The sequence below is a fragment of the Heterocephalus glaber genome, unplaced genomic scaffold (genome assembly GCF_053883595.1).
Source record: "Heterocephalus glaber isolate CG9 unplaced genomic scaffold, H.glaber_assembly_v1.0 deba00001442, whole genome shotgun sequence".
NCBI classification, from domain to species: Eukaryota; Metazoa; Chordata; class Mammalia; order Rodentia; family Bathyergidae; genus Heterocephalus; species Heterocephalus glaber.
The window spans coordinates 10535759-10557501 of NW_028258296.1; the positions used below are offsets into that span (position 1 = coordinate 10535759).

General features: G+C 33.7%; 1 protein-coding gene across 1 annotated transcript in view; it reads right to left on the reverse strand.

Annotated features, from left to right (window-relative positions):
- The window catches only part of Lrriq3 (leucine rich repeats and IQ motif containing 3), a 139738-nt gene that overhangs the window by 106477 nt on the left and 11518 nt on the right, over positions 1-21743 (reverse strand). Inside the window, 1 exon segment of the mRNA XM_087212910.1 lies at positions 6563-6713. Coding sequence (XP_087069036.1) covers positions 6563-6713 — 151 coding nt within the window.

A 21743-nucleotide genomic window follows, 5' to 3' on the forward strand; every position in this document is an offset into this window, starting at 1 on the left:
ATAAAAAATATACAGAATATCCTAGTGAAAATCAACAAAGCTCAGATTCTTTTTCAAACATATGTGAAGAGCAAATCCCAATAAATGTCAAAGGACTTAAATCATGCATAGGATGTTATCATACTAGAATTAAGTGTATTTCCCCTGCCTTAAGATACTTTCACACCAAATACAGTAGTCCTCAGTTATCCATAGTTTCACTTTATGTAGTTTCAGTTAGCAGGTTTCAACCAGTCTGAAAATACTACATAAAAAATTCCATCAATACAACTCATAAGAGTTAAACTGCATGCCATTCAGAGTAGCATGATGAAATGTTGTGCCATTCAACTTCATACCATTCCATGTGAATCCTTCCTTTGTACAATATATTCACACCGTACACCACCAGCCCTCTGTATTCACTGGTTCCCCATCAACAGACTGAGCCAGGACAGATTGAAAACATAATTTAACTGCTGTGTACTGAACACATATGGACTTTGTCTTGTCTTTATTCTATAAATACAATGTAACAACATATATATAGCATCTACATTGTATTAGATATTGTGAGTAATTCAGACATGATTTAAAATATAGAGGAGAATGCACATAATAAGTTGTATCCCAATGCCACACTATTTTAATATGCACAGCCATGGATTTTAGTGTTTACAAGTGTCCTGGAATCAATGTCCTAATCAAACTGAGATATGATTGTGTGTAATCCTCCCCTTGGTCACTTGAGACAGTAAGCTGGTAATTCCTACTTCTTTCTCTAAAAAAAAAAAAAATCTTTAAAAAAAATTTTAAACATCTTAATATTTTATGAGACTGAATAATATTACTTTATATGTATACATGTGTACATCACAAAATTGCTTTATGTATTTATCCATCAATGGATATTTGGGGTGTTTTCTGCCTTAACTACCATTAATAATGCTGCAACAAACATAGATGAACAGATATTTTTATTGGGGGCTTATCATCTTTACTTTGGTTATATACCCAGATAAGGGATTGCTAGGTTAAATGGCAGTTTTATTTTTAATTCTTAGGAAACTTCATGTTGTTTTCCACAATGGCTGTATTCTACTAATTCCTCCCAACAGTGTTGTTAAACTGCTATTGTACTAAAAATTAATACTTCTAAAGATCTTAGTCATCTTATCAAATGAGATAATGAAAATTACATATTACAAAGAAATTATTAAAGCTTAAGCTTAAAATGATCTACTAAGTGTTTACCTACTTTCCATAACCAAAACTGAGTTCATCCACAGCCAGTCCATGCCAAGCAAGGAAATATTAAATTGTAGTGTGACCTTCAGACTTTGTAAAGTAGGTAGCAGAACCGCCCTTAAATTAGGTTACCAAAGATCATTTGTAGGTCATGGATACAAAGCTGACTGTTAAAGCACTCAAGTTTCAGTGTCATACATTGTAGGAAATTTGACTTGAATTACATATTTTTCAAAAGATATATGTTTCTGGGATAACCACTGATGCTTGTTTAAAAAGGTCAGACTGTCCTCACCTGGATCTATAAGAAGCAACAGACAAAGTTGATTCTGTTATGACAGCTTGAATCATTAGGGCATGCACCAAGGCCAGGCATTAGTAATTATCTCCCAAAACCTGCTGACAGATGAGCTGTTCACACCCTAAGTGCAGGAATATCCAGAGGATGTTGGAGTGAATCCACCCACCATTCTATGCCATCAGTCTACCACTGAGTTTAATTAGCCCAAAAAGATACTGATAAAATCTGCTTATTTGTTTATTTATGCAAAAAATACATTTATTTTGATAGAAAGGAAACAAATATTTCGTGTCTAGTACCTCTTCTAAAATACAAACCTAGTTTTTTAAAAGTCTAATATAGAAGTCTATTTTTAATTTCTAAGTTTCAATGGAATCAAAACATCTTAAAATTCTTAATACAATTAAATTTACTTAGGGTAAATTTGAAATAAAATGAAGGAATAATTCACTCTAATTCTAATGACTTAAGTAGAGAAATTCAGCTTGGAAAGATGAATGCTAAATCAAGTAAAATTTATTTAATTGATGATATTAAATTATTTAAAATTATATATCCTATGATAAAATTCTATTGATCTTTTGGTAACACTTAAATAAAGATGACTTTTGGTTAGCAAACACCAAAAGAAAGCATATTTGTGTTCCAAGATAATATTCAACTATATTGAAAAGTTGCAAATTTTGGACAATATTGGCTTAAAATCAATATCTTTTCTTTACAGATTATGATTAATAATCCCTTCCATATGTAAAGCTAGAAATTATTTTGAATCTTTGTCCATGTTTGTCATATATAATTTACAAAAATTTTCATAGCAATGTTAATATAAATTTATTCAATTATTCTTAAACTGATAACATTGAATTTCAGAAATTATGCTACAGTTATTTTCAACATACTTAAGTTTTAAAGTAGGAATTAACTTAATCTTCATAAGTACACATAAGTAATTCATAAGTACTACATGAGTAATCATTTCAAGAGTCATACAAGTTGTGATATTAGTTTGTTCTAATTATTACTATTATCTAACAAGTTATATCACTTTACAACTTAGTGAAGTATTAATGATACACCCAAATGGAATGTAGTAATAGATGTTTCCATTTTGGCTATGTGAATTAATATGTAGCTATCTCCAGTACATCCATGACTTAAAGGAGGAAAAATCCTTTCTCCGTTTTCCTAAAATCGAAGGCTTTTTTTTCATATAAATAAATTTCAGTCCATTCAATGCTTTCTGTCTGGTTTTTACTCTTTCTGGAGAACAAACCAAAGGTACAAGGACAACAAGAGAGTACTCAATGCACCCTCAGCAGGATGACAGAGGAACGAGTAACCAATAGTAACAAACACAAAGGAGGCCTGAGCATGCTGTTTCTCTGGCAGAGTCCTGGCTCTCTTGCTCATTTTCCAAATGCAATTATCACCACTTGCTGTATTTTCTGTGAGATTCTTAGATAAATCTTCAACAAATTACTCATACCCTAAGTCTTTTAAAATTATTTTCTTCAATTTTCAAGAAAGAACTTTAGATACTTCTTCATCTTATTCCATTTTATGTTGCTATAACAGAATACCACAGATTGAGTAATTTGTAAAAAGCAGAGGTATATTTTTTACAGCTGTACAGGTTGGAAAAAAAAAAAAACTGAGAGGCTGCATGTGGTGAAGGCCTGCTTGCTACATCATAACGTGGTAGAGAGCATTACACGACAAGAAAGAGCAAGTGGTGGAATTTGCATTGGCATTAAACCAGACATGAGATTGGAGCTCTAATAACCTCAGTATCTCCCACGAGGCTCCACCTCTCAGTACATGCTTTTATGGGGAAATAAAACTACAGAAGTATTGCATAATCTAATCTTACAAAATTTTATGTAGGATGGATAAAAGTACTTTAGTAATTTTGTGAGAGAAAATACTTATGAAATATTCATCAACAAAATTTAAAAATCACCAGAAGCATGTTCTATTGCTAAGTGTGATGCTACTTACTAGAACAGTTGCATCAATTTTAAAAGAATTCTTAGATATTCCAGTACCAAAATACAATAAATTAGTTTTTTTCTCAATTATATTTGTATTGAATATTTAAGTGCAGCACTTTTTCTTCTTCCTTGTTAAGATTATTTTTGGTTCTAGGGATTGAACCCAGCGCACTGTAGATGCTAGGCAAGTGCTCTACCACTGAACTACAGCCCCAACCCCTATTTTTCAAGTCTGTTTTTATTTGTGAATCCTAATTTTTCCATGATAACAGTATCTACAAAGTAATTATAGTATCTGTCTCACAAAGGTGCTATGAGGGTTGAATGAGCTAATGAATAATAAATTTAATTTTTTAGACAAAATAAGTGTATGTCAGTAAGAATAATATATTAAGAATAAAAATTATTTTATATTATAAATAATACACATTCCACTCCATGCTGATGTATATGTGAAGTTAATCATTTCATTAAATGTAAACTTTGTGAGTGCAGTGACTTCAAATGATTTGTTCACTGCTGTATATTCAGGACCTAGAAAATTTCTAGCACATAATATGTATTAAGTAAGTGCTTGTAGAATGAATTACTGAAAATTATTAATTGCATATCCTACTTTATATTATCCATTCGAGAACAGGTAGAGCATCTTTGTGTAATATCATAGCTTTGCAATAAAAATTTCATAAAGGAGTACTATTTGCCCAGGTTCTAGCCAAGCAGTAGCAGAAAAAGAAAAAGTTTTATTTGGCCACATTACATAATATGTGAACCTAAATTCTGCATCCATAAATTACAACCGCTGTAACCTTAGAACATTTACGGTTTCTTCTCAGATCAATTGAGGTGGATTGAATAAAAGAAATGTCATATAATACCAAGCCAGAACTTGAATATAAGTTTGTTGATTCTAATCCACCACAAACTTTGGATAACTCAAAAAATTCACAAAAGAATATTTAATTGAGCTATGTTTTATATTACATACTTCCTAATAAATGAAAAAGAAAGTGACAAGGAGTCTTTATAGGAATTACTTACAATTAATAAAAAATTTAAGCCAAATTTTATTTGGTACATTTTCTCTCTAAAGATTTCTGTTTCTCATTATACAGATAGAAAATTCTAAAAGAAATCTACAGTTGAGAAGAGTCTTTCTTTTTTGATTTATTCATTTTCTTCGATAAACCATCAAATATTCTAAAGTCACTGATAATACATAAAAATTTTAAGGTATTACTCAAACCCAGATAATTTGATAATTCATAGTAACATCAGATGCACCATGATGATCACAATAGAAAATAATTTCAGAATGCTAATCACTTCAGGAAAGTTTTCACATATCGGAACAGAATCCAGAAAATAAAAGTGTTGAAAATCTTTAAAAATTTAAAATACATGCAGTACTAATAAAAATCAAATATATTGGACACAATATTAACAAAGTAAGTATTTTACCCCTAACTGAACTACAAAAATGACTTTCCCAAAACAAACTTACTCACAATTAAGCAATAGTAGTTAATTTCTCTTCATTTTTAATGTATCATTAATTTCAGTACAGTAAGTCCTTGACTTACAAACATTCAAGATGAAAACTTTCAAAGATCCAAACAGACCTCACATTATGAACATTGTAAATGCAAATAAATTGTGGAAGTAGCTCGAGTGTCTGCTGGCATTGTCACGGTTGTGCTGCTGTGTGCTTGCTGTACAGCGTGATAGTACACAGTAAGTAGTACAGCGCTCAGTTAGAGCTCAGGTTGTCCAGAAACAAGAGCAAAAGCAGTGGTGATGTGGAGGCGACTTCCAGGAAGCACAAAGCAATATACACTGTATAATTGTGTCAAAGGTGTATAAGACTCACTTGTTCAGACATAAGAATGAACCTGACTATTGAAAATATGGCATCAGATGTAATCATTAGTTAAACTGTTGCATAAGCAGCAATTATTTGTCATATAGTCATTAAAAATAAATAGAAACATAATGAAATTCTCTACAAAAGGGTGTATTTCAAACATTTTGTTAGTTTTACTATAGCCATAGTTAAATTAAGCTACTGCAGGTAATTTTTATGCTATTTAATAATTCAACAAATATATTTTTTATAAACTCACTTTTCAATGAGTAACTTTTGGTTGTAAGAGAGTCCTCAATTTTAGATGGCTTAAAAACAGAAGAAAGTTTATTGTTTCCCAAGACTGAAAAAACCAGTCTAAGACATTTTGCTCTCTGTTCAGAATGAACAGAGATAAACTGAAATTCCAACATAACGTTATTGCTTAAGTAGTACAGGTTGAAAAACTCCTACAGCTTTGATTAGGAATATATTGTTGATACGGATCAATTTGGGAGGAACTGACGTCTTTAATCCATTGATTCATCTAACATGAAAATATTTTATTTATTGTGGTCTTGCTCTTTTAGCAGTATTTGCTAGTTTTCTGTTTAGAGCAATTGACATGCTTACTAGCATGTATCTGAAATCTGTACTACACGACAACCATGGAAGTGTGCTGTTCAAATATCTTCCCACAAACTATTAGGAATGGCACAGTTGACTACATGTTCCAGAAATTGTCTCTCTGGTACCACTACTATGTTTGCAACAAGGCTTTTCCCAACCAGTGACTGAGAATATCAAAGATAACAGTGTTGTCCTCATTTCTGCCTGATGCAAGATTCCTCTAATGTACAACTTTGTGCAGGGATACATAACTGGCCACGTGAAGATTTCTTCAAGTTGTGTTGCTGTCTGAGGCCTTTCCTGCCCAATCCTTTTCTCTCTCAAGTGTAAGATTCCTATGACAGTTTGGAGGATTTCCTTGCCCATTTTTTTCCTTTACAGCATCAAATTTTGATTATGCTAAATATTACGTATATATATATAATATATCACTATAATTTCTGTGGTCTTTTTCTTAAAATTAAATAGCTTATAAAATATCATTTTGAAGATGCAGAATACAAAAAAGTCAAATTATTGGAGAACTAATATTTTATCACTGATTTTCTTGTTTCATTTTTTAAGTAGTAAAAAACCAAACATGCCTGAAATGTTTTCTAACTAAGAAACCATGTATCCATCTTTGAATGATCAAAACTGGTGAGTTATGAGCAAGAATTACATTAATTCTTGAAATAATATATGTAATATTATTAATTTCATCCTCATAGCTTTTTCCCTGTATAAAGAAAATATATTCAATGATGTTTCTCTTTCACAAAAATATTTCTAAAATTCATTATAAACTTGGCAATGTAATGATATAAAGAAATTAGTAAAATATTCATAGGCATCTTATAGATAATAGTTAAGTAATCAGTACATTTCATAGCAATTTTATTAAAGTAAAATATCAAGAATCAGTATCATCAAGTAATTTCAATTCTCTACACAAAATACAAGACTATTGGTAACAGTCTGAATTCAAGATTCTTATGAAAATTTGGTAACATATATGTAACATTTTGACCATAATCATTCTGATCTCTCAAAGTAGTGGCATGGACTGGTGGCCAATGAAATTTTAACAGTAAGCTGTGGATCACCATAAAACTGATATGTGTTGAATTCATAAAGTTACAGTAGTTTAAAATGTTGTAGCTAACTAGAATGTTAGACGCTTTTATTTGAACATATGCATTCCCATGGGAAAGAAATTACCTTTAAGAAAGATCTCCTTTCTTGCAAATCTTTAGATTTGAGATCATAAACTCATTATACCTCATGGATCATTGATCATTGATCTAAATACTCATTGATTGAGTGGATATAAGGTCACTACTATTTGTGTTTTCAGTGTAGGATAATACATATAAAGATGTCATTTGCATTATTCTAAGGCACCTAACTGAAGATTACTATCCCTGTAATGTTCAAAACAGACACCTCTCCCCCCTGTATACATGATTAGCTATGTACTGCTGCAAATCACAAAGCATTGTAAAAAATGTGCTGCTTCAGATTTATACTTTCAAACATGACATCAAAATTAATTCCTATTTGTTCACCGCTTCAAAACCATAATATGTATTATAGCTGGAGTTAATATTCCAAAATTCAAGTCTGATCACTGGGCAGGCTTGCTTAATGTATTTACTTGGTGGCACCAGAAGATCAGTTAAATGTCTTGACTTGGCACAGAATGTCCTTCATGTTCTCCTTCTTTCCTACTTACTCAGATCTCCCTTCTTCACCCTGCACAGTGCCTTACGCTACGGCAATATCCAACCTCTGAAACTCTTGAGAAGTGCCTGTCAAGCACACCTCAATGCTCTCTACACTTGCCATTCCACTTTCTCAACTGCCCTCTCAATGGACTTTCGGAAACCCTGTTCTCACCCATCAGATCTGACAGTGTTATACTGACCTGGGCCCTGGAATCCTGGAAAGAAGCAAAAGTTAAGAAATCTCCTCGTCTCTGTTTTAGGAAATGGCTCACTGTAAAGCTGCACTCTTCCTCTTGTGACTGACACACATAAATGCATAAAGTCCCTCTTGTTTCTCTAAAAGGCCTGACACAGATATATCTACTAATAATTAGCTGAACTATATAGTCCCCACTGTTCTATCAAAATAAAATGAAAACTTTGGTTAAGATTTTTCCTTCCCCTCAGTCTGATCCACCTTCAGCCTGAGCCAACAAGCAGCATCTCCTTACAGGCCCACCTGAGAATAGAGTCACAGAATCAAGCATACTCTGATCTACTGTCAGGTCATGACACTCCATTTATCTCACCTTCTTACACCAGAATCTTTCTAGTCTTATTTGTTCCTTTCTAAAATCAAAAAACGTTTTGCCTAACCTTTCAGACCTTTGCATATCTTGTACTATTAAGGTCACAGCCTTGTCTCTATTACAAAAGCCCCCTTGCCTGTCTTTGTCAATAGTCCTTTCTCTGACATGAAATAAGCCTTTCAAATGAAGCCATCTACTTACTAAATCCTGATTTTTAAAAAAAATCTGGCATTTCTACCACGATACAATTATTGACCTATTTTTGCCACATATGCTCACCAAGTTTAACAACTTGTTATCACTCCTTCTAGGATTAAGTTTCCTGGTTAATAATTGGCATTTAATTATCAGTTTACTATCAAATCACACTTCTGATTTTTCTACTTTTTAATTTTGATTTTTGAGTCTTTATTTTTGGTTCTTCTTCTGAAAGACATTTAAATATTTGGGTAACTCATGATTTTATTTATTTATTTATTTATTTGTTTGTTTGTTTGTTTATTTATTTTTGAAAGAAGACCTTGCTATGTAGTTCAGATTGGCCTCAAATTCACTATGTACCCCAGGCTAGCCTCGAACTCACTATGTAGCCCAGGCTGGCCTTGAACTCTCAGAGATTCTCCTACCATAATCTCACAAGTGCTGGAATTACAGGTGTCGCCACCATGCCCAGCTAATTTTTTAATCTCTAGTACCTAATTTAAATTTTCTTTTAAGCCTCTGTTTACTAAAGTAGGTTTTTTCTTTCTTAAATTTCTTTTTTTTCCCCCGTTAAGTTTATTGGTACATTTTAGGTATAAAATACATTTACATACATCATTGGGATCTTGTACCATTACATGAGTATTTTGGTTTTTAATTTTTTCCCTTCCCCCGCCCTCCCTTCACCTCCTCCACCCTTCCCTATTTGCAAAGATTTTGTTTCCATTTTTCTCCTTTTCTCATATTTTTTTCTTTTCCCTTCTTTCCTTTCCCCTACCTCTCCCACTTCCCCTGCTCCTTTAGACCTTTACTTCCTATTACACAATATCAATTATACATTTTTTAAATTAAAATATCAAGACCTAGGAGACATTACCACAGATTTTACATAACTTAAAAGGATATAGAAAGCATATTTCAAAAATCTGTTTTGAAAGAAATTTGACAACTTCTAAGAAGTACCTTGGAAGACAAATGAATGAAACTAACTCTGGAGAAAATAAAAAATTTGAATAGCATCTATTAAAAGAAGTATATTCCTAGCTTGAAAACCTACCTATATGACAACAACAGACTCATATACATTTTAGCTGATAAATTATATCAAACATTTAAAGCAGGAAAAAAAAAAGGAACGCCTCTCCCCTCGTTTTAGGAAATCAACATTGTGCTAATCCTAAAACTGGATAAAGATAATAGAAGAAAAAAGTATGAACATAGATAGGAATTTGTTTAACAAAACAAACTATTAGAAGTCAGATCTGGCAGTATGTAGAAAGTGGTTTTATTATAGGGATGGCAGTGTTGGCTCAGCATTGGAAGATCCACCCCCAAAAGTCATCATTTTAACAGAGGAAAGGAAAAAGCCATATGATACTGTCACTAGTTGGAGAAAAAGTATTGGACTAAATTCCACAGCTGTTCATGGTAAAAGCTATCAGGAGACTAGAAGTAGAACAGAACCTTCTCAACAGATTAAAGACATGTACTCCATACTTCCAGTGAGAATGCCTTGTATGAATGGAGAAGATACAGTGCTTTGTCCTTAAGGTGGGGAACAAGGGCAGATATGCTTACTCTTCACCTGTCCATTAAACTTTGAAACACAGGCCCAAACCAAAATAGTCTGGCAATAAAATGACACAGGATAGGATTGGCAAGGCAGAAGCAAAATATGTAGATGAAATGATCATCTACAGAGAAAATACTAAGATATCTCTAGGAGTCCCGAGAACTTCTATTTGAATTTAGCAGGATTAGAAAACACAAGGTATATATAAAAATTCAGGTCTATGTATACTGCTATAAATGAAGAATTGGATATTGAAATTTAAAAGTTATGTAGGAGTACAAAGGACCTAGAAAAGTAAAAAGAAAAAGAGAAAAAAAAAACAGTGTTGGAAAACGTTTAGTACCTAATTTTAAGACTTCTTCTAATTCTACAGTAATCAAGGCAATGTTGGTGTAGGAAAGACATACAGATCATTGGAATAAAACAGAGAATCTAGAAATAGAAACACACATATATGGTCCACTGAGTTTTGAAAGAGTATTTAACATTAACATTTTATAGAATATAAACTCAATTCAAGAGCAGAGCAAAAGATAGTGTTTTCAGCAAATGGCACTAGAACACCTGGTATCTGTATATAAAAAATAACCTCAACATTTTATTTCCATACATAAAAATAACTTGAAAGGATCTATGCACCTAAATATGAAAGCCTAAAAGTATAAAACTTTAAGAAGAAATGATAAGGGAAAATGTTTATGAATTTAGGGTAGGCAAGAACTACCTAGGATACAAAAAACATGATGTATAAAAAAAATTGATAAATGAGATTCCATCAATATTTAGAACTTTAAATGACATCATTAAAATGAAAAGTAGTCCTTAAACAGATCATATTTACAATGCATATAACCTATGAGCAGAATATATAAAGAATTCTTAAAACTCATTAATAGACAACGCAATTAAAAAGTAGACACAAGAAGATGATAGCTAGTACAACACAAGGAAAGGTGTGCAACTCTAGAATCAGAAAAATACTAATCCTGAGCAATAACAAGATTGAATTATACACTCATTGGGGAGATGAAGTTAAAAGTTTTAAAAGCCTTGTCATGACTTTTTCTTCTTGTTGGATTCTCCCCCTTTGCATTTAATTTGTCACACCCAATGCATTCATTCTGCTGGATTTCCTGGGGTTGTGATCCTCATTGTCTTATCCTAGGATATTGTCTAAAATTTTCTGGAGTGCTGGTTTGGTATTCATGAAGTTCCTAAGGTGCTCTTTGTCATGAAAGTATCTTGTCTCTATCAATTTTGAAAGATAGTTTTGCAGGGTACATCAATGTGGGTTGGAGGCTGTTCTCCTTTAGGGCTTGAAATACATCACTCCAAGCTCTTCTTGCCTTGAGGGTTTGCACTGAGAAGTCTGTTGTGATTCTGATGGGCTTTCCTTTGTATGTGATTTGTTTCTTTTCTCTCACTGCTTGTAGAATTTTGTTCTTCTGTTGGATTTCTGGAATCCTAACTATTATATGCCTATGTGTAGATTTTTTTTTTATTAAGGCTAGCTGGAGTCCTATATGCCTCACTTGTCTGTATGTCAAGTTCTTTTCCCCTCCTTGGGAAGTTTTCTGCCATCACTTCTGTGAACAGTTTTTTTTATGTCATCTGCACTCTCTCCTCTTTCTTCATTGACTCCAATCAGTCTTATGTTATTCTTCTTTGCATCGTCTAGCAGCTGCTGGATTGATTTCTCATGTTCCCTTACAATTTTAAAAGAATTTTTCTTTTCCTCCTCACTAATTGCAATCTTATCTTTTATATGTGAAATTCTATCTTCACATTGGTTCATTCTGCTGCGCAGTCTTTCGATGGAGTTTTTAATCTCTTAGAAATCTGTGTGTATCTGTTTTATGGATTCCATTTGTTTCCTATGTTGAGATTCCATCATGTTCCTCAGATCCTCTATTTTTTTATCTGTCCTCTCTAGATTTATTAATCATGTCTTGCACCATGAGCAAAATCTTTGCTGTTATCTGAGTAATTATTTCTGATTTCATTTTTCCCAGATCCTCTTTTGTTGCCAGTTCAGAGAGTCCAGGTGGTTGAGTATCAGATTGTTCCATATTTCCCTTTGGGGTTGCTGTAGGTGATCTAGAAGTCTGTTTTTGAGGCTTGTTTACGTGTCTTCTCATTTCCACAGAGGGTGGGCACTTCTGGTGTCCACACGGCTCACCTTCTCTGCCCTAGGAGTGTGGAATGGTGGTGGGGGAGCCTCCTCCCGGGTGCTGGGACTGGCTCACCTCTCTCTTAAATTTCTATTTGCTAAGTTTCCTCAGATGATCACCTTCCTTATGACATCTTACTCTTTTAGATATGTAGATTATCTACACAGCTCTATTACTTGTCAGGAATCATCTTTTAAATTACAGACTCAGAATGAACTTTTAATTCCATTTCTATACTTGCATATAAAAAACTGAAATAATTATTTCCTCCATTTATAACAATGCACACTTCATACTGCATTACCTATATAGTAATTAAGACTAACTTCATCTTGTCATTCTAGTTAATAAAACCACATTACTCTCTCATTCTTTTCCATCCAATAAATCATTTAATTCTATCAAATAAATATCTTTTCAATTTGTTACCTATAATCTATATGCCCTCTAGCAACTTGTTAAATCAGCCCTTTTAAGACTCAAATGTCTAATAGACTTCAAGCACTTTGATAAAATGAACTCGGAGAGGACTTTTAGACTAGGACAGGTCTGGCACTCCATGTTCCTTTGTGAATAAACCAAAGTCCTTTGTAAACAGTAAGTCAAAGAAGCTACCAACCAACATCTTACTAGGAATTTTGCTTGCTAATTAATCAAAATTGTTTTTGGTCTTCTTCCCTGCCTGCCCTTGTTTGAAAAGTTTCTCCTCCTTTTGACCTCTAGGTGAAGGGCTAGCTGTTTGTACCCTGGTTCCAGAATATGCATATAAACTCTTCAAAATTTAAATGCACTTATGTTTTTCTTTTATCAGTTCAATTTCCCCTCTGCTCCAAAATAGCAGAATACAGTATCATTTTTCTAGAATACAAATGGGGTCCTGTAAAAAGCTTAAATATTTTCCCAAGATCTTGCAGGAAAAGGTCCTGTCTCCCTGGTAATACTATGTTTACTATTAAAAGCCTATTTCTGTTTCCAACATCATTGACACTCTTGGATGCATTTTCTAAACTCCATGAGCACTAAATCACTTGTCACTTGGATATGCCAGCCTCAGTCTACCCCATACCTTCGCAAATGCTTCCAGTTCTCCCTCCCCACTCACACTTGTGCAACACCTCTATGTGCTGAGACTCCTTACATTCAAAACTAATCTGAACTATACTGACTATGCTTTCTTTTCTCTTTCATTTTTGTCCCACTAGAGAGCTGAACTTTGGAGATTTTTGAAGAAAATACATGGAGTTCTTTTATTATAGATTGATGAGCTAGGTGGAAATATTATAGCCGTCAGTTAGGCCTTGGTCCTTGAGAGGGCTGGGACAAAGCTGTAAAACCCACCACAGCTGCACTGAAGACATGTCAGCTGAAAACCAGGCCTCTGGATGAAGACCAGATGACCAGACCTGCACCTTTCTCAAAGAACACTGGGCCTACTGAACTCTACATAGACATCAACCCAGTGGGTGAGCAAACACCACTCCCTAGGAGAATCTTTCTTCTTTTCATCCATGCTTGTTATGTGACTTTTTTTCCAATTGGACCACCATTACCTAAGTGACTTATGCTTGTAACCTTATTGGGTGATCATGGCTGTGGCCCACTTTGTACCCACATGGGTTTCAACATATAAAACTCCTCTGTCAAGTGGGGTTCCCCGGGCTACCCACTCTGGACCCCTCCTGCCCCTCAGGAGCTTTCCTATCAATAAATATCTTTCTACTCTTACCCTCTGTTGTTCCTAGGACTCATTCTTTGATTTCTAGAGAAGAAGAACTCGCTGTATCATACTGTTAACAGGTTCGGAGATATATTTCATATTTCATCTCCAGTACTATTTCCTGCAATACTTTAATGGATTCCTCAGATGAATTTTATATATATATTTGGTACCAGGGATCGAACTTGGGACCTTGCACTTGCGAGGCAGGTGGCTGAACCACTGACCTAAATCCCCGGCCTGCTCTACTATAATTTCTATTCATGTATATTGGATATCCTGGATCTGGACTCTATGGCTTATTATTGTTTTCTCAGTATTTTCACCTATTTCTTCTCAATTTGGGGAAGCCATTCTGTCTAAGGCCAGCTTTCTCAAACTATGTGCTCTATTTAACTTCTCAACTCTTCTAGTTACATGGCTGAATCTAAGTTTGTTCTTGTTTTAATTTCCTAGTTGCCTTATCACAGATGAGTCCTTCCACATATCCATTTGCTACTTATTATAACCCAACCTATATTTGGGCCTCTCTATGAAACTTATTCTGTAATTTATATCAATTGATCTCAATAACCACTTGGTGCACCATTACTCTCAACATAGGCAGAATTTCCTCCAGTGCTTGGTATTTTACTATGTTTATTAGGAAAAATAATACAAAGTCAGGCTGCCTTAGTTTCTGCATTTGATATAATATTCTTTTAGTCCATCTGGGCTACTATAAAGAAAAAAACACTGTGTGGTTATAACAGAAATTTATTTCTGACAGTTATGGAGGCTGGGGGGTCCAACATAAATCACCAGTAGATTCTGTGTATGTCTGATAAAGGTTCACCTCTCCTTTATAGATGACCCCTTCCTACTCTATTCTCATAAGCAGTGGATGAAGGGCTCTTTTCGAGGCATCTTTTGTAAGGGCACTAACCCCACCTTCTTGGACTAATCACCTCCCAGAGTCCTTACCTCCAAATATCATCATATTGGGAATTAACTTTCAACACAGGAATTTTAGGGGAAGCATAAACATTCAGACCAAAACAAGTCTCATTTTTAATATTTAAAAGAGAAAAAATCATTATATTGCATCTATAAGATACTTTTTAAAATAATCATTTTGTAAAATACAGATTAATATTTAATTATTTCAAGTAAAAATATGATTTCCCAAATCTACATGTATTTTTGTTTACTCCACTTGGGCTCATGATATTTAGATATGGCTCAGCAATGAGAGTGTTCTTAGTATACAAGAGTACATAAGAAAGAAAGAGGGAGAAATTAGGGAAAGAATACAGGTGGCAATTTAGACAACTAAGACTTAAGTTGTCCTCATCAGATTCAGTTCTTACTAGCAAAGAATCATTAAGCTCACACTGCAGTTTATAGAAGAGTCCTAATTCCCACTGAGTTATAAATAGTGCCTTGTCTTTAAGGGGATATGCAGAATAATCATCAGCTATGGCCAGTGTTCATGTCTCTTGCAGAAGAAAAAAAAAAATAACTTCCAGATATACTTAAGCTTTCTGGTATCCTAAAACAATTATTTCCCAAAATGCCAATAAAGATATCCCTGCAAATTTGTATAAATGCTATAAACCATTTAGTATCTCAAGGTAAATGGAAGTTTTCTCTTTCAAAGGAAAACAATGCATTTATTCCATTACAGGAGCAATGGCTCTGAATAAAAACTACTGCAGTTAAATCCTAGTGTGCACTGTGTGATGGGGATTAAATAACCCATCTATCCCTTTTTTCATCATCTACAAAATGGAGATAAAAATGGTATTATCTCATTGGGTTGTTGTGATGTAATATTTATAAAGCAGTCAAAATAGTAGCTGGAACATGTCAAGCACCTAAACAATTTTACCTACAAATATTTTCACAGTATTCCTTAAAATGATATAGTGTTTTAGATTTTTCAAAAACCTTTCAGATGCCTTGTCATTTTTGGAGTCCCCAAAATTAAAGTAGAGAAAGCTATATGATATCAATTTATCCAAACTAAAAACATAATGCAAAATTATAAAACCAATAAATTAAATATGAAAAACAATTACTATGAAATTTTTCAATCCAACAGGAAGAATTATAGCAAAAACTGGGGAGGGAAAACATACATTTAGGCTGAAGAAATCAATAATCAATAAAATAGGTGGTAAAATAATGAAATACCTATGCTCTATTCAGTACACAGAATGAAACTGGTTATTGTAAATGCCGGTATAAACTATAAGGAGGCATTTGAAAAGATTAGTAAGGACTTTTGTAATGACTCATGTAGTAGAGAATATTTTACATGCTGATAGTAAGAATATATTTTAAAAATTATTTCTAAAACAATTCTATTCAGATTAAACAAAGCTCTACAAATTATTAATTTAATACTGTAAATATTTTGTACTGATTTTATTTTTCTTTCTTTTCTATTTCCATGCTTTTAATTCTACATGTATATGACCCATAAGTTTTTTTTATTCCATCTGTGAAGTTTTCATCAGAGTTCCCTAATTTGGCACAATTTTCTCAGCAACTGGAAAAGTACTACATACCAACAGTTCACATGAAAACTTCTATTACCCGTACACACACACACACACACACACACACACACACTCCCAGACACACACATGCTCCCAGACAAACACATTTATCCATAATAACGTTGTAACATCAGTGTAACAAAATACCCGAGGCAGGCAACTTATGGAGATAATCTGTTTATTTAGCTTATGATTCTGCTGATTAAAGGGTATGGTGTTAAAATCTGTTCAGCTTATTTGAAAATCTCATGGATAGTAGTCATTGGGTGGGAGCAAAAATCACATGCCATTGCAAGAAGCACAGAGAGTTGGATGAGGCCAGGATTAGGTTTTTCTAATAATCTTCTCAGGAGGACTATTCTAATCCATTCTGACACCAGTGCCTCTGAGCCTTTAAGGATCTTGCACTAGGCCTCCATCTCAAAGGTGCCATGTGACACTGGCCTCCAGTTTCTAATGCAGCAGGAAACACTCACCAATGTTGGCACCATGTTTTTGAACTTCCTAGTTTTCAGAGCTGTAAGAGCTATGGTTTGGATGTGGTTGTGGTGCGCCCCACAAAGTTTCTTATGCTGGGAGTTTGGTCTCCAGTGTGACAGTCTTAAGAAGTGGTGGAACTCAAGAGATAGAGCCTCATGGGAAGTGACTAGGTCACTGTCTGTGCCACACTCAGGAGGGATTCATGTAGTTCCTTGTGGAGCCCTGGCTGGTTCCTGTCAGAGAAACTTTTTATAAAAAGAATCACTGAAATTTCATATCTCATGATGTAATTTATTCAGTACATGCTCCTACCATTGTAATGCCATCTGCCATGAGGAGCTCACCAGAAGCTGAACCACTGGGAACACTCAATTTGAGATTTTCATCCTCTGAAACTCTGAGTTAAATAAACCTCTATTCTTATACAGTACCTAACTTCAGGAACTTTGTAATACCAAGAGAAAATGGGTTTAACAGACCAAGAGACAAGTTTCTTTTCATCATTGTCTCAGATATTCAGTAGTAACAAGAAGAACCGACAACAAAGAAAATGATGCCAGAAGTGGGGTTGTCACTAACAACAAATACCTCAAAATACTATAGCATTCTAATATAATTTTAAATCAGGAAATGTGATGCTTCCAACTTTCTGTTCTCAAAATTACTTCGGATAGTTGGGATATTTTGTGGTTCCATATGATTTTAGGATTTTTTTCTATTTTTGTGCAGAATGCCATTCATATTTTGATAGGGATGTTGCCTTAAAACTATGTACAGGATCTTCTGTTCCATGAACATGAAATATATTTCAATTTATTTGCAAATTTTACCATCATTGCCTTAGAGTTTTCCAAAAATAGGTTTGTAATCTCATCGGTTAACTTTATTACTAAATATTCTAATTTTTGAGGCTAACATAAATGGGATTGTTTCGAATTCTTTTTCAGCTAAGTCATTATCTGTGTATAGCAATGCTATGATTTTTAATTTTGATTTTGTATCCAGAAACATTACTGAATTCATTTATTAATTCTAACAGCTTTTTGGTTGAGTCTTTGGGGGTTTTCTATGTATAAGACCAGGTCAACTGTAAGCAGATACTACTTGACTCTGGCCTGTCCAATTGTATGGCTTTTCTTTCTCCTGCCTTATTGTTCTGGCCAGAATGGTCACTATATCGAATAAAAATGGTAAAATCAAATGGAATACTTGCCTTGATCTTAGAAGAATAGCTTTGTTTCTTTGTATTCAGTAAGAAAGTAGCCGTGGGGTTTTCCTTAATCTCCTTTATCATGTTTACATACTGTCCTTCTATACGTAAGCTGTTGAGGTTTTGTCAGGTATGAATGGCAAACTTTGTTGAATGCTTTTTCTGTGTCAATTCAGCTGATCATGTAGTTTTATCTTTTGATAATTTGATAATGTAAGGCATCACACTGATTGATTCTCATTTATTAAAGGATCCTTGCTTACTGGGGTAAATCCTACCTGATAATGATGTTTCCTGGGGTAAAGTATCAATGTGATGTTGGCCTCCTAAAATGTGTTAGAAGATATTGTTTTTAGCTCTAATTTTTGGAAAAGTGTAAAAGGTATTGCATTAATATTACTTTGAAGATTCGGCAGACGTAAGTTACAGTCTCAGACTTTTCTTTATTACAAAGTTTCCCAATACTTCTCACTTTTTTTCTTGTGTTATTGGTAGGTTCAGGTTTTCTATTTTTTTCTGAATTAATCTTTCAGGTTTTTTCACTCAGTACTTTGCATGTATTATTCCATTCTCTCTGGTCTGTAACATTTCTACTGAGAAATCTGCTAACAGTTTTATGAGAATTCACTTGTATTTGCTGAGTAGTTTTCCTCTTGTGGCTTTCAAATTTCTTTTTGCACTTCTCTTTGCACAATTATAACTGGCCTTGGAATAGATCTCTTTGGTTTCATTTGGTTTTCATTCTTTCGTTTTCATTTCTTTGTGAACATTTAGGCATTGTAAATCTGGATATCCACTTTCTGCCCCAGATTTGGAAAATTTTCAGCCATTTATTTTTTAAAATAAACTGCCCCCCTTCTCTCTCTTGATATTCTATGAAACCCATAAGAAGTGTGTTATTTTGCTTGATAGTGTTTCACAAGTCTCAATATTTTTCATTCTTGTTATCTTTTTGCTTCTTGGCAATTTCAAAGAACATATTTGATTTCATGAATTCTTTCCTTTATTTGATCAAATCAGCTGTTGAAGCTCTTTAATGAATTTCCATGTCAGTCACTATATTGTTCAGTTTTGCTGTTTCTGTTTATTACTGCTTTATGGTTTCTATTTCTTTAACTTCTCTTTTTGCATGTACTGTTTTCTGATATATTTAGTTGTCCTTCTATGTTCTTTTTAATTTACTTAGTTTCCTTATGATTGTGTTGAAATTTTTGTCAGGAAATTTATGGATTTCCATTTCTTTGGACTTGGTTACTCAAGCTACATTAGCTTCCTTTGAATGATTCTTCATATTTATGTGATTGCATTGGTGACTAAACATTTGAAGAAGCACTCATGCCTTCCAGAATTTAGAGCTTTGCTTCAACATTGAAAGACTTTTCGTAAGCCATCCTATATGAGATAGTGAATGGACATTATGGTGGGTCTTATGGTTATCAGAGCCTACTGTGAGGTTGCGTTAGGTACAAAGGCAGATGGGGCCTAACGAGTCCGAGGTCAGGTTAAGCCAGTTTCTGACCTCAGTTAGGTGGGATCAACTCGACAGCTTTAGGTTTGGGTGAGACCACTGGCAAGGGCAGTGGGACTATAGCCATTATCTATGCTTTGCAGCCACCAAGAGCCTCTCTCATTTTTCTTTCTTTCTAGATGTTTCCTACTGATGTACCTATGCAAATTCCCCAAGTGTTCTTCATGAGGTGAGGCAGAAATGGGGCTCTGAAGCAATGCCTCTGAATATTAAGGAATCAGGATAAATTCCATTGGATAAATCATAGGTCAATGGGCTCTTCTTCACTGCTCTGCTGTGCTAATTTGAGGGAAATAATGAAAAATAATATAAGAATTTTTTTATTTTATCAAAATATTTTCCCACAGACTTTGTACTCTATCATGGCATTTTAACCTAATCCCCAGGATTTCTAGAATTTTCATAAAGGCATTTTTCACCAAGGAATGGTTGCTAAATTGATGCTTCTGTGGAAACCTAAAGCTAGATATCTTCTATTCTTCTGTTCAGCTAGTTTCACTATTAAGAGTGTTTGTTATATCCCTTTGTAAGGTATTTTTAGTTTTTGTTCCAGATATACATATCATAATGAACTAATGTCACAGTTTAAAATTGTCAGGATTTTACCAATTTCGCTTCAATTGAATTATAGAAAATTTATCACCTTTAGCATCTCTTTACTCATCTCAGTTTATAATTTTTAAAAAATATTTCTTCTACATATATTTAATAACATATCAGATCATGTGGTGATTTTCTGCATCAAACATAAAACATAATTGGAAAGGCACAAGAGGAGGAAAGTGTATTTAATTTACCCATATTTTTGCTGTTTTTTCTTCCTTTCTGATGTGCCAAAAGCTTCTTACACAATTTCTTTCTATGCAGAAAATTTCCTGTATTACTTTAGCCATTTACTTTTGGATCAGACTTCTAGTGACAAGTTATTTTAGTTTTCTTTCATGTGAAAATATTCCTTCTTCATTTCTGGAGGACATTTCATTGCCTATACCATGACATGAATGTTATTTTTTTCTTAAGAAAAAAGATGTTAATGTATGAGTTGTTTTTTCTAAACTGAAACCCCAGTATTTGGGTTTAATTGCAGTGTTGGCACTTTGGGATAAATAAATGGGTTTGAGGTTGTAGTTTGGACACTGGTCTCTAAAAGGTTCACCATCACTGGCCTATATGTTTCTGGATTAATGGTTTACTTTCAGAACTTGAAAAATATTTTGTCACTTGATTCAATCCTCTATAGTTTCTGATGAGAAACTACTGTCCACTTAACAGTAAAGAAAATATTATCCACATGAAAAAGAGAGCAGTGGCCAGATATAGTCTCCCAAGTCACATGCCCATGATTTTCTCCCTTGAATGAGACCTCATCTTCTATTTCTGACACCTCCCAATAATGTCATTAAATTGTGATGTTGTCAAGGAGGTAATAAACTTGAAATTATAGTTCTCATAATCCAGTCACTTTTCCGAGCCTATCAACTGGCAACCAAGCTTTACCATGAGTTCTATGGCAAGGGGGTATTTCAAATACCAACTATAAACCAGCAGGGTAACATATGCCTGTAATTCCAGCACTTGGGGGACTGAGGGAGGAGCATCGTAGTGAATTCAAGGCAGCCAACCCGGGCTACACAGTGAGTTCAAGGCCATCCTGAACTACATAGTGAGACTCTGTCTCAAACAAACAAACAAACAAACCAACAACAAATACCATCTATAACAATTACTTAATAATTTGAATTTTGAATTCTACATTGTGACTGTCTTGCTTTTTGTTTTATTTTACTTAATATATATTTGCTTAGCATTTTACATTTACTTGCATGCATTAATTTTGTTGTTGGAATCAATCTTGTTAATAACCATGTTGATTTCAGCTTCTACATTATAATGAATGTATAATTTATTTACTGTTTTATAATTCAAGTTACATCAATAAATTTTAAAAATGTATTTTTATAAACACATCATTTTAAAATTTTTTCTTGTTTTATATGTATTTCATGTAGCTTATATTTTATTTTTTATCTTTTCTAGTTTTAGAAAGAAA